We start from the raw sequence: 12,653 nt of genomic DNA on the forward strand, positions 1-12,653 counted from the left end.
TCAACTTTATTTATATAAGATTTGCCTCTGTATTTTCTATTCCAAAATTTGGCTTGGAAAATCTCAATACGAATAGAAAAAAATAAACTACTCGACGTTTAATATTCTGTAACCCCGATCACAAATTCCTCTCTGCTCTGATTTCCCAGAATGCCCCTCCTAAAAAATACACTGCCCTCAAACACTGTCTCAATACTGGACTCAGTCAGTGTTGCAGAGGAAAGTTAGCAGTTACATTGTAGAAACGTCTCTCTGCTCTCACTCGTTGGTCAAATGAAGCAAAAAGTAAATAAACACAACCTACCTGGTTTGAAACCAGAACGTCCGATTCTTCTTGTTTGGACCACTAGACCGCCACGACTCCAATATCCATCCTTAAAGACACTCTTTGGACAGCTGTTTTCAAAAACCTTCACTTTTCTCTTCCATGGTTCATATTTAGGTAAAACCAATTCACTTCTTTCATTCGGACGTCGATGTTGAACCCTCCACAGAGTCACAGGGCGGAGGACTGGCTTGCAGCTTGCATGTTGCCGCACAACATTTGCCAACACAGAAAACCGATCAATGCCATGCTATAGCTGAGAGGAACCGGGAGGAAAATCTATGACGAGTATTGATGAACAGAGCAAATGCGCTCAGAACCTTTACACTGGACTTCCCTGTTGAGATCAAATGAGCATTTCAGTATTCTTGTATACTTTTGGTGGTGTAGGTCTAACATACAGTTCAAGCTGTGACATACATGACACTAGTTTAACAAAACAAACCCGGCTGGCTAAATGTATAGTGCCCACTCTATATGTGTAAACTGTTAATGTGGGAGCTTATTGACTGAATGTTGTTGACACTACAGTAATATGAGGGGGAAATGACCTGTGATAACATTGACTTAAAATGTCCTTCAGCTGTGACCTTCAGTCATCTGTATGTATATATACACATACTGTACATTGAGTTTGTCTTACTTTCCTTGGATATTTGCGCTTCACTGTGCAGAATGCAGTCGTTGTTTGTATCTTCAGAGACAGTTTTTACATTAATTAAATGAACAGGGAAAATGTAATAGTGTTCACTTTAAATCCAATATTTAGATGGGTATGAACAATGTGAAAACTTAATTCCTTTAGAGCACACGAGAATGGACTTTTCAGTAAAATAGGAGACACCTTCTTCAATAGTTACTTTTTTTTTTTTAAATAAGAAAAAAAACATCACAGATTCTGGATTAGAAGAGAATGTTTTTTTTAAATAGATCTTTGTTAATATATAAACACTGCAACCTCCCTAAAATAATAGTCAAATTACACTTTGATAGAACATTTACATTTCTCTAGGATCCGATGAGTGATTAGCTAATAAAAAGCTTCACTCTTGAAATTAAAATCCTGCCGTGGTAGGAGTGTACCTTCTGTCTGCTTAAGGCCTGCTATCATATAACTTCTTGTAAGTGCACGCTGACGATAGAAAATATGCATGAATTTGAACCTTGTCAGGACCACAATTACATTTCACTTCCAAGTCCCACAAAGAAAGCATTGAAATGGCCAAACACTTGTATTATCATACTGATAATTAAAAGCAGTAGGTGTTGGCAAGTAGTACATGTATCCTTTTTCTGTGAAATCTAATATGCCACATGCAAGATATTTAGTGTACGCCAAGTGTCCAGGAGGCGTGCTCAGCTGTCCGCCCGGATGTTGTCCCAGACTCGAACTACTTCTGGACAATCATTGAGGGCTTCTATTAGTGTTGAAGCAGCATCCAGCTGGTCCTGGTCCAAAGACGAGAGGGCGCGGGGAACAAACTCCAACCCAGCAGACGCAATTGGCATTCCCAGCTCTTCCAACGAGGCCCGCACCTTCCTCACTTCCGCCATGTCACAGATAAACTGAGGAGAGAGAAACAGATCAAACTATTAAACAGTGGTAAGGCTGCAACTTATTATTTTCATTCTAATTAAAGTGGTTCTTCATTAATCGGTTAGTCTATAACATGTGAGAAAATAGTGAACAATTTCTGTAATAATTCCAAAATCCAAGGTAATGACTTCATGGCTGTTTCGTCTAATGGGCAGTTCCAAACTCGAGATCGATATGCAATAACAAAATTATGTAAAATAGAGAAAATAAATACCGCTTGGCATACAGTACACATTCCCTCGTACGTTTGTACTGCTCTCCTTATGTCTCTATATATCTGACCTGCAGGAGGGGTCGCTCCTCCTCATCCTCGGTCTCTTGGACATCTTCGGCTCCGGCCTCGATGGCCAGCTCCAGAGCTCTCTCTGTCGAGACGTTCTGGCCTGGCACAAACACCACTCCCCTCCTGTTGAAGTTGTGGCGGGCTCCGTCTGACAGCATCCCTCTGTGGGTGAGGAGTGTGTGATTAAAAACTATACCATGTGACCATTTCTGTTTAAATACATCAAATCATATACAGTATTTTATTTGTATAAGCTTTCTTTTTTGTTAAATGTCTGCTGTATTTTAGCTATCATTTCTGCTGATTTCCATAAATTGTTTGCATCTGTGCCATCAAATTCTTAGCCAAGACAAATATGTTTGTACGGGAACATCTAGTGGCCAGTAACATTTGCGAACCAGCCTCCATTATCATTGCACCATGATTACCATGCATTGTGTGTAATTACTGCATTATTCCCCTGTACTGTCTGATCTGTGTGTTGATCTTCAATGTCCAGCAGATCAGGTTAACACTGTAGATCAACCATCAGACGTGTGGTGAGAGAGTCCATTAAATATCTGCATTTGAGTGTTTCAGCTATAGAGTCACAGCGGAGTAAGATCACAGGAGGCCAATCCAGACCTGTTCTTGTTAAGCAAGCGTTTGATTTCCTGGTGGCTCCGTGTGTTGTTGTCAGTCAGGACCTCAATGAGCAGCAGACACCCACCGGGCCCCCGAGCTTCAAACATATGCTGGGAAGCTGGTTTAGCTTTTTCCTGTAGAACCAAGACAAAATACGTGAATGAGTTTCTGGCAGTGTATTATAGCAGCACTATACAATTAGTATTACATGTAATACTGGTAAAGTAATGTAGTGATCTATGGACCTTCTCCGTTTTCAGACAGGTAACAAATGGGGGATCTCAACGTATCACTTCTGTTGATACGTTGTTTGTTCACCCGTTTATGTACCAGTGTGTTGTACCTACCGCACTCTTGATTGAAGCCTCTACAGCTGCTTTAGGCATGTTGTTGTTTCTGCACTGCTCCAGTATGTGGGCTAAGTTTAAATTCATGTCTGGGTTGGAGCCACCTTCTGCAGATGAAACCAACATTGACATTAGCTTTAGTTGAAAAAAAACCATGAAATGGGTTTATTGTCTTTCAGCCAACTGTTTAATCTCACCTTTCACAGCTATCTTTATCATCATACCAAACTTCATGAACATCCTGCCCCTCGCCTCATCTCTAGGTCCCTTAATGTGTTTCACCTTCGACCACTTGTTGTGTCCGGCACATAAGGCGGAGCACAGCTGCAGCGTCCTGACAGTAGAGGTCCTCCACGGCGGGTACAACACGCATGATGCCGGCGTCAGGACGCACTCCCCCGGGGCCGGGAACCTTCCTACGGTCGCATCCAGTGTCCGGGGACGCAGGGTCCGGAGAACCCGCAGCACCGCCGCCCCCGCCATGTCCTTCACACAACCAGTGTCAACGAGCACAATGTTACAGTAACCGGCTGTACATGTGGAGCAACAGCTAAACGGTGAGCTTCCGTCTGCAGGGGAGGCCTTTCACTTTAGAAACCAGAAACCAGTCATTGTCATGTTGATAAAGCGATGAAACAGCCTGAAGTGCTCAAACGTACAGTTTTGACAAGTCGGAAGCAACCGCGGCTGCTGCTGTCCTTGTTTTGAAACCGGTACTTCCTGGTTGCGACGTCGGAAATGGGCCCTTCAAAATAAAAGTGATATCAATCAACACGCCTCAATTTGTCTAGCTTACATGGTAATGAAAACGTAATATAATAATAATATAATATACTATTTATTGTCATTGTGCTTACAACAATAATATATACTAAAAGCCTACAATATAAATAAATGAATCTGGAGCATAAAAAAAAGGCTTGAATCTATATATACTTTTATGTGATCACATACCTTGAACAGTGATTTGTCTTAAAAGCCATCCAAACATACATCAGGGCCCTCAGCTACCTATAAGGCCACTCCACTTGAGGACAGATCAGCACTGGTTGAGGGCAGGAGATCATAAATATTGTCTCTAATAGAATATTATCATTGAAGAAGATCATGAAGTCATTACTACGGAGGTCTATAGGAATACACGGCTCCACAGAGCTGTGACTTTCTGTCAGCCGGGCTGCAGTGCTGAAAAGAAACCTGGGGTTAATCTTATTTTTCTCTATTATTGACGAGTAATAGGCTGCTCTGGCATTCTGTTTGGAAACCCGGCACATTATCAGATCACATGTTCAACAACTGATCCTCAAAATAACTTTTTCTTTTTTTATCTAACTGGTACAAACAGTAGGCAGTGCGAGTCTGGTCTTAATCAGGGTCCTTTAAAATATACCAGCGTGGGAACTGGAGAAGAAATGTTGCCATGGGACTGAAGTTTATTCAATCATACCGCTTCGATTTATGACGATGGAACATAATAATGATAGTCCTATAAGCCAGTCTGTTATCCAGGATTTAAAAAACAGGAATATACTGTTTGTACTGAATGTCTGAAGAATATGTGTGACCATTACATGGTAACTGAGCTAAGATTACTCTTTCTGGAAGGAGATAAGAGCAAAAAGACAGCAACAGACAGGGGAACAGATACATATATGGATAACCGCAGCAGAGGAGCACAAAGAGTTAAGTGAAATGAAGCCACAGCCAATCAAGGCCAACCGTCTCTGATAGACCACCGTCCAAAAAAAACTGTACAAGGAGGAGATTTCGTCCACAGTGCTCCCACCTCTCGTCTCACAATACAGACTTACTTCTATGGTCGGTCTCAAATCTGATTAGTGAGATCCGCTGAGCCTCGGGAGAGAGGAGACATTTTAAAAGATCATTTCTGGATGTCAAAAGACCCCAAAGCTCAAGAAGATCCTAAAATTGATAGATGCAACTAAAATAACCACAACCTGCAGGTAGAAAAACACAATGAGCATCGATGGCATACCAGAGAAGAACAGTCCTTAACTTTGGGATACGAGTTCCTTCAATTCAAACCCGAGGAGTATAAGATGATCTGATGGTGATTAAACGTCCTGTTAGAGTCGACAGTTGAAAAGACGTAATGTTGTCTGCACAGGGAACTGGTGCATTGGCTCTTTTCCACAGTGTCATACTAGTGACTGCACTGGTAAGTGTACTCTACTTATCCTTTGTGTGTTGAGTGATTGAGTTATTGATTACTTCTTTGATTGAATTCATCATTGATTTTTTTAAGACTACACAAGTTTGCAACGTTCTGAGGGCAAACACATTTCTTTTTCAATTTCCTCAAGCCAAACATGAAGATTACAACAATGCAACATTTTGTTTTTAAGATTTATAATTTGTGCAAACATGTTCTCATGGATTTTATTTGATGGGAATAATGATAGAACAATCTATCTTCTTAGAATCATGGGGAAATTGATGGTTTCTATGTTCTAAATTTAAGCTTTATACACAGTAGCATCATATCTTACACTATAATATTACACCGAGTCATAAATAATGCTGCCATACTGCTGCACTTTGAGCCCAAATGTAGAAAATGTAATGTATCTGTGACTTTCTTTGATCGTTTGGATTTTAATCACGTGCTTCGGGGAAATGTGCCAGCCATTGACCAACAAGACTGGCCATAGATAGACGAGTGGTTCTATTCTTTAAGTTTGGTGATATTAATAATACGTTTTGGAAACGCAGCGACTAATCATTAAGAACATAACAGCTGGTAGGATATTTTGCAAACTTGCAAACAAAATCTCACAGACACAGAACCACACAAAAAAAAAAAAAAAAAAAGAGCCTTCAATCTCCACCATCATAAATCACATGTGGTCTGCTTTCTTTACCTCACAAAGCACCATCAGCTCTGACCCCTTTAACCTTTCACCCACTGAAGCATGACCCTCCTGCAGCTCGCACTGACCACCGTCGCCACTGAGCCCAATCTCTTTGTCTTCCTCGGGTCGATCCTGAGTGTCGACCTCGGACCGACTGACAACCTCCTGTTCCTGTTCCTCCGTCATTCCTAAAATCACTTTGAAGCAAAGGACTCAGAGAGCCAATTATGACACAAAGGAGAGGAGATGTCTTAGCCTGATTGTTTTGTTCACACTTACTGTCCGTCAGCAGAAAACCCTCCTGTGGGAAGAAAAGTGCAAACGACTTCTCCGTATTGACTTGCATTTATTGAATTATGAGGATGTTTTGTTGGGGCAGAGACTGTGTTTGACATTAGACTTTAATATCTGATTGTGTTCATGAATAATCAACATGTGTTTAGATGGGATGGCGAACAGCCAGAGTGTGTCCGCTGTCCGCTATACAACAACAAGTGGTTAGAGATGCTCAATATGTCTGCATTGACTTTGGCTTCGCCTCCCAAAACAAATCCCTGTAGGGAATGATGACTGTTCAGCATTCTGAGTGCTACAATACTGGAAACCCTGTTCTCATTTGTGGTTTATTTTAATGGCTTATTCCAAGAATGCTAGTTATCACATATCCATCGACATGAATAATTCCACTTGGGCTTTAGTCTGTTTAATAACTAGAGGCAAAAGTGGTCTTTATCTTGCCATGACGGCTGAGAGAAGCAGTGGTGGAAAAAGTAGTCAGATCTTCAAGTAATAGGACCAATATATAAGCTACAACAATAACTTAATATTACAATTAAAAACCCTATATTTAGTAGACAGACGTTTTAGTGCCTATCAAGGGTAAAGGTTATCAGGGATATATTATGGGATTGTTTCTACCAATGCAACTTTTTAAAACTTTTTTTACTACCTTCACCCACTTGTTTGTTTCTCTCTCTCTGAATCTTTCTGCCTAATCACCTCTCTAACTGTCCTCTTCTTGCCGGTCAAACAATTCTGGTGTGAGTTGTCTGGTAGCTAGTTGTGCTGCTCTGTTGTGAAAGGTATAATTATTATTAAAGGTAAACAGAACACAACCGGGAACACAACGCTGCCTGTATAGACCAGCTCTCACCAGTGTGGTGTGCCGAGGACAAGGTCCCCATGTGGCGAGCGGCAGCCCCTCCGCTGGGAATAAAAAGAGGGTTGCCGAGGGATCATGACATACCGCACCCTCACGCAACTATTTCATAACACCTGGAGGCAGCACATCAGATCCTTTGGAGGGTTTGTGGTTGAGAGATCGCCCCAAGCTAGAAAAAGACTTCAGAGAGACTTTTAAAAGAAAACTTATATTGTCTTTTGGGTCATTAAAAGATAAATAAATATATGAATGGTATAGATGCTCAGATGAACAACCCAATATAAGAATGGGTACATTTACCATCTCAGTGTTTTAGATTAACTGTATATTTCAAGCCATATGCAGAAAGAGAAATTGCATGGTAATACACAACACTATACTGCATCTCTCACATTCTTGTTTTTTTGCCATCTCTCGTATCTGCCCTCTACAGATAGACTCTGATGATGTCATCACACGAGATGAGCAGATCTATGTTTTGATTGGTGCTCACGCCAAGTGTGAGAGGAGTATCCAGGCACATATGTCCTTGGTTAAAGGTTTGTGTGCAGCTCTTGATCATGTTATTCATTAAAAGTAGACAGTGCTCGGTTTTGCTTATCCTGACATCAAAAGGTCACAGTTTGTGGAAGTCGACAGCTCTGTGTCCTGATCATGTTTTAAATGATTATCTTTGTTAGGAAAATGTTAGCTAACCTCTAAAAGTGTACAATAACCTGAATAGAAACTGTATAAAATTGGTATTTGTAAAAATGTCTAGCACTGATTTGGTTCCATTGTGTCTTTTAGTTGCATTTAATACACGATCCACCTATGAAATCACCTTTATACTTTGACTTTATAGTAAAAAGTCACCATTGGGAATATGCTGATTTTGCCTGTTTTTCCCCTTTTCAAAATAGCAAATATCTCCCCCTGTTATGGAAGGAAGGTCCTTTAGTTTAGCGAGCACATCCACTGTTAGTATAGAAACACAAGGTCACAGAGTGCATGTCCATATACATAACCAGAAACCATATTTATTACATCAATTATTTTTTTAGGATCAGATATAACACCCATCCAATATCCTGCTGAGCAGTATCTCTGCGATTACAGAGTTGAATTTAGGTGCAGACAATAGCGGGGCATTTTTCATTCACATGATGACGTAGAAGCTGACAATAAATTGCTTCACTGATCTATTTGGAGAATAATTATATAAAATGGAGCCTCAGTCTGAAGACTGGTGAGGTATAAGAGACGCCCACTGAAATGCAGTTCTACAATGACACTACTGTCCACAGATATCACATAAAAAACTCTAACATAATTATGTATGAAAATACAAGATTATATATAGGCAACCAAATAAACCTGTGATACAGGTTGTATTTTCTTTCAAACAATAAGATAAGATAATAACTGCCTTACTAGTCTGAATGTGGGCTTCAGAGGTGGAAACCATTTGTATACAAGTACCATTTTGAGGTACATGGAGTATTTCCATGTTATGCTACTTTACACTTCAATTCCGAAGGAAACATTGTATTTTTAACTACATTACATTTACCTGGCAGCTCCGAGTTACATTTTGGATTACAGTTGTAATTGAAAACATCTATGAGTTTATGAGACATGTTGTCATTATTACATACACAAAACGGTATCTAAAGTGGTTAAGTTTAGCTCCATATTTTCTTTTACGTGCACTGGAATATTATTATTATAATATCTGAAATTATCTGAAAATGTCTTCAACCAATGACAGGCTTACTGGACCGCCACAATTTACGTGTGGCCCTTGCAACTGTATTAAGAGGACATAAAAAAATAAGTGTAACGCAATATACATTTAAATTAATTGGCATTCCTACTTTTAACAGCTAGCCATGTGTCTTTCCAATGAGAAAGGCCTCGGTGTATAGCATATAGAGGGCACATAAGTCTGTAAGAAAGCTCAAACTGTAGCTAACAGCTCTTTACCATTATGTATGAAGAAGGTGACTGTATCCCAGAGTGGGACGGGATCATCTGCTGGCCACGGAGCAGAGCGGGGCAGCTGGTGTCAGTGCTGTGTCCAGAGTACATCTACGACTTCAATCACAGAGGTGGAGACCCTAACATGCAGAAATAATACAGCTTTTTCCTGTTGTGGGCGCTAAGCCTAGAGTCTTATTGAGGCTGACTTAGAAATTACACTATTGTATCGCAGACTGTTGTGCTAATATTGTGCATGTGTCCTGCATTAAGGGCGAGCCTACCGCCAGTGTGACACGTCAGGGAGCTGGGAGCAGGTGCCCAGTATCAACCGCACTTGGGCTAACTACACCGAGTGCACCACATACTTGACCTCCAACCACAGGAGCCAAGAGGAGGTACGCACATGTGTGTTTGTCTTGATGCAAATATACACACAGAAGTGTTCAGTTCCTGATGTTTGCAGAATAAAGCTGTTTAGCCTCATGTGTTCTTTTTCACCATGCTGTCCTGGTGTTTTCCCAGTGACCAGAGTCTCGTGCATCTGCACACATGCACACTTTTATGTTTTTGTTTTGTTTCAGAAGGTGTTTGAGAGACTTCACCTCATGTACACTGTTGGCTACTCCATTTCTCTAGCATCACTTCTGGTGGCAGTCTCCATCCTCTGCTATTTCAAGTGAGAAACTAAAATAATACGAGCCATAACTCCACCGCAAAAGCATTAGCATTCATTGTCAGTGATGACCATCTCCAGTGATATGCAACTGAAAGAAGAATGTGTACGTGATCTTTCAGGCGTCTCCATTGCACACGCAATTACATCCACATTCACCTCTTCACCTCCTTCATATGTCGAGCAGTCAGCATTTTTGTGAAGGATGCTGTGCTCCACTCCATGTCTGAAGATAGAGAGGTCGAGTTTGAGTTCACTGCACAGAAGTCCCATATGGTAAACATTATGGTTTTATATTTACTACCATGTATACAAGGTTTTATTTGAATTGTTTTCATAAACCTTTATCATAAAAACAGCATGTTGTTAGCACAGTGGTGGCCCACATTAGGGTGCAATGCCAACTTCATATTGACATTGTAATCTTCTTTCTCGTCTTGGCAAAAGAGCAAAAGCTAAATGTCTGACTCTTCCCATCAAAAGAAAACATGAGCTAGTACTCTTTTTAGCACTTTTTAATTTGAATGTTTTCCTTGTGTGCTGCTTTGTGTCCTCAGGCTGGCTGTAAAGTTGCTGTTACTCTCTTCCTCTATTTCCTGGCAACCAATCATTACTGGATCCTGGTGGAGGGGTTGTACCTACACAGCCTCATTTTCATGGCCTTCCTTTCTGACAAGAACTACCTGTGGGCCCTCACCATCATCGGTTGGGGTAAGTTATATCAGGTCAGATTATCTGTTGTCACATATAGAGCTAACAGTGAATTTAAAATAATGTTCTCTCCACTCATCTCAGGCGCTCCATCTGTGTTTGTGTCTGTTTGGGTCAGTGCTCGAGCATCGCTGGCAGACACACAGTGAGTCATGTGATGCATTTATTTGTGTAATATCAACATGGCACATGTAACACAAATGCCGACTTCTACTCGTCCGTCTCCTCTTTCAGATGTTGGGACATCAGTGCAGGAAACCTGAAGTGGATCTATCAAGTTCCCATTCTAGCAGCCATTGTTGTAAGAAATTCATTGTTAATCCGATGAAAGGATACTTGAGACTTGGGTTAAATATTACCTTGGCCTTACTCGACACCTCTGCCCCTGCAGGTGAATTTCCTCCTCTTCGTCAACATAATACGTGTACTGGCTTCTAAACTGTGGGAAACAAACACTGGTAAATTGGATCCTCGAAAGCAATATCGGTAATATTTATTTTCCTCTCAGTTTAAAATTCTCCCTGAAAATCTTTCAAATGATGCTATCATCCTTCGTCAAGACAGTTTTACATGAATGTTTACCCCCTTAATCTGCAGGAAGCTGCTCAAGTCCACATTAGTCCTCATGCCCTTGTTTGGAGTTCACTACATGGTGTTCATGGCTCTTCCCTACACTGATGTCACCGGGCTGCTGTGGCAGGTGCAAATGCATTATGAGATGTTCTTCAATTCATCCCAGGTCAGAAAACACATTTATGAACTCTGCAAGCAATAATGTGATGTAAGGGTCAACTTAAACTACTGTTACTACCTTTTCTGAGAAAGGGGAAAAAAAGAAAGAAAAGTGCACAAATGCAACACAAATGCACATTTCTCTAAATTCTCAGAATTGATCGTAACATATTTCAACAAATATTTGCAATCATAATCTTCTATACACTTAAAGAGAAAATCTCGGCTAGAAAGCAAATAAACGTATTGTGGAAAATGACAAAAGAGTTACATTTTCAATATCTAAATTGTGGTGAACTTATTTTTAACAAAGTCTCAATTTCATGTTTCCAGGGCTTTTTTGTGGCATTTATCTACTGTTTCTGCAATGGAGAGGTAAGGAAGCCATCCCTTAGTTTTAAAGTGTGAACTCGTAAAAAACATAACTCTCTGTTTGTCTCCCTCTTCTTGTTCTCAGGTGCAGGCAGAGGTAAAGAAGGCGTGGTTAAGACGCAGCCTCGCGCTGGACATCAAACAGAAAGCCAGGATGACCAGCAGCGGAGGCAGCTGTTACTACGGCGGCATGATGTCACACACCACTACCCACAGCGTCAGCTTGTCTGCTGCCAATCCCAGAGCTCTTTCCTTCACTGGAGCCGTTGTAGGCTCTGGTGGCGCTGCCGTTGGAGGGTCAGGGGTCAGGCCGCCACGCCACGGCTCTTTCCACCCGCACATCAGCCTGCCTGGTTACATGCCTGGTGATACTGACACCTCGGGCCCCAGACAGGAGCTGGGTGTCAGGAAACCAGGGATGACAGAGTCTGGAGTTTTTGCTAGGCATGCCAGAGCCAGCAAGGGAAATCATGACACCAACGCAGCGTCTTCAGCCCAAACAACTGGAGCAGAAAATCAAGACAGCTGCTTATCTCCGAAAGAGCTGGAGACCGTGTTGTGATTGTTTTGATAAATAGACAGATGAGCTTAAATGAGGTACTGGACTCAAGGCAGATGATGAAAAGGAAGAATTGTTCTGGCTTCCTCTGAGAGTGGCCATCTTTAAAAGCCCCCATTTCAATTTCAATCAGGAGAGACTTCATGTGCACAACCGGATGATAACTGTGCATGGTGTTTAGCGATTAGACCCCATCGTAACGTCATGTGTTTTAAGAGGGGGTGATGAAGCCATATATAGAATAGAAAACCCATTTGGAGTCGAGACGCTAGTGATGAGATGAAGAGAACACAGACTACTGTTTTGCTGAACCTGGCCAGTGAATATGATTGAGTTGAATGGAGTGGAGGAGAGCGCAATGATTTTGCTTAAAATGACGCCACCAGATAGGACAACAGATTTAAGTTTGACAGCAGCAATGCGATTGGCTGAT

At 41.2% G+C, this 12,653-nt stretch overlaps 2 protein-coding genes across 2 annotated transcripts; one reads left to right on the top strand and one right to left on the bottom strand.

Moving 5' to 3' along the window:
- Window positions 1–1,228: 1,228 nt before the first annotated feature.
- LOC117749036 (translational activator of cytochrome c oxidase 1) lies at window positions 1,229–3,901 on the bottom strand. The gene is made up of 6 exons (XM_034559236.1): window positions 3,836–3,901; window positions 3,374–3,662; window positions 3,177–3,283; window positions 2,830–2,963; window positions 2,205–2,367; window positions 1,229–1,891 (listed from the first exon to the last, which is right to left on the bottom strand). The coding sequence occupies exons 2-6, from the start codon at window positions 3,657–3,659 to the stop codon at window positions 1,682–1,684; spliced, it is 900 nt and encodes a 299-aa protein (XP_034415127.1). The 5' UTR covers window positions 3,660–3,662; window positions 3,836–3,901; the 3' UTR covers window positions 1,229–1,681.
- A 1,388-nt stretch (window positions 3,902–5,289) lies between these two features.
- pth3r (parathyroid hormone 3 receptor) lies at window positions 5,290–12,223 on the top strand. The gene is made up of 13 exons (XM_034558943.1): window positions 5,290–5,355; window positions 7,645–7,750; window positions 9,191–9,301; window positions 9,444–9,568; window positions 9,755–9,849; window positions 9,969–10,122; window positions 10,404–10,557; window positions 10,642–10,702; window positions 10,792–10,858; window positions 10,949–11,043; window positions 11,155–11,296; window positions 11,623–11,664; window positions 11,747–12,223. The coding sequence occupies exons 1-13, from the start codon at window positions 5,290–5,292 to the stop codon at window positions 12,221–12,223; spliced, it is 1,695 nt and encodes a 564-aa protein (XP_034414834.1).
- Window positions 12,224–12,653: the final 430 nt, after the last annotated feature.

Source organism: Cyclopterus lumpus, chromosome 19 (assembly GCF_009769545.1).
Source record: "Cyclopterus lumpus isolate fCycLum1 chromosome 19, fCycLum1.pri, whole genome shotgun sequence".
Lineage (NCBI taxonomy): Eukaryota > Metazoa > Chordata > Actinopteri > Perciformes > Cyclopteridae > Cyclopterus > Cyclopterus lumpus.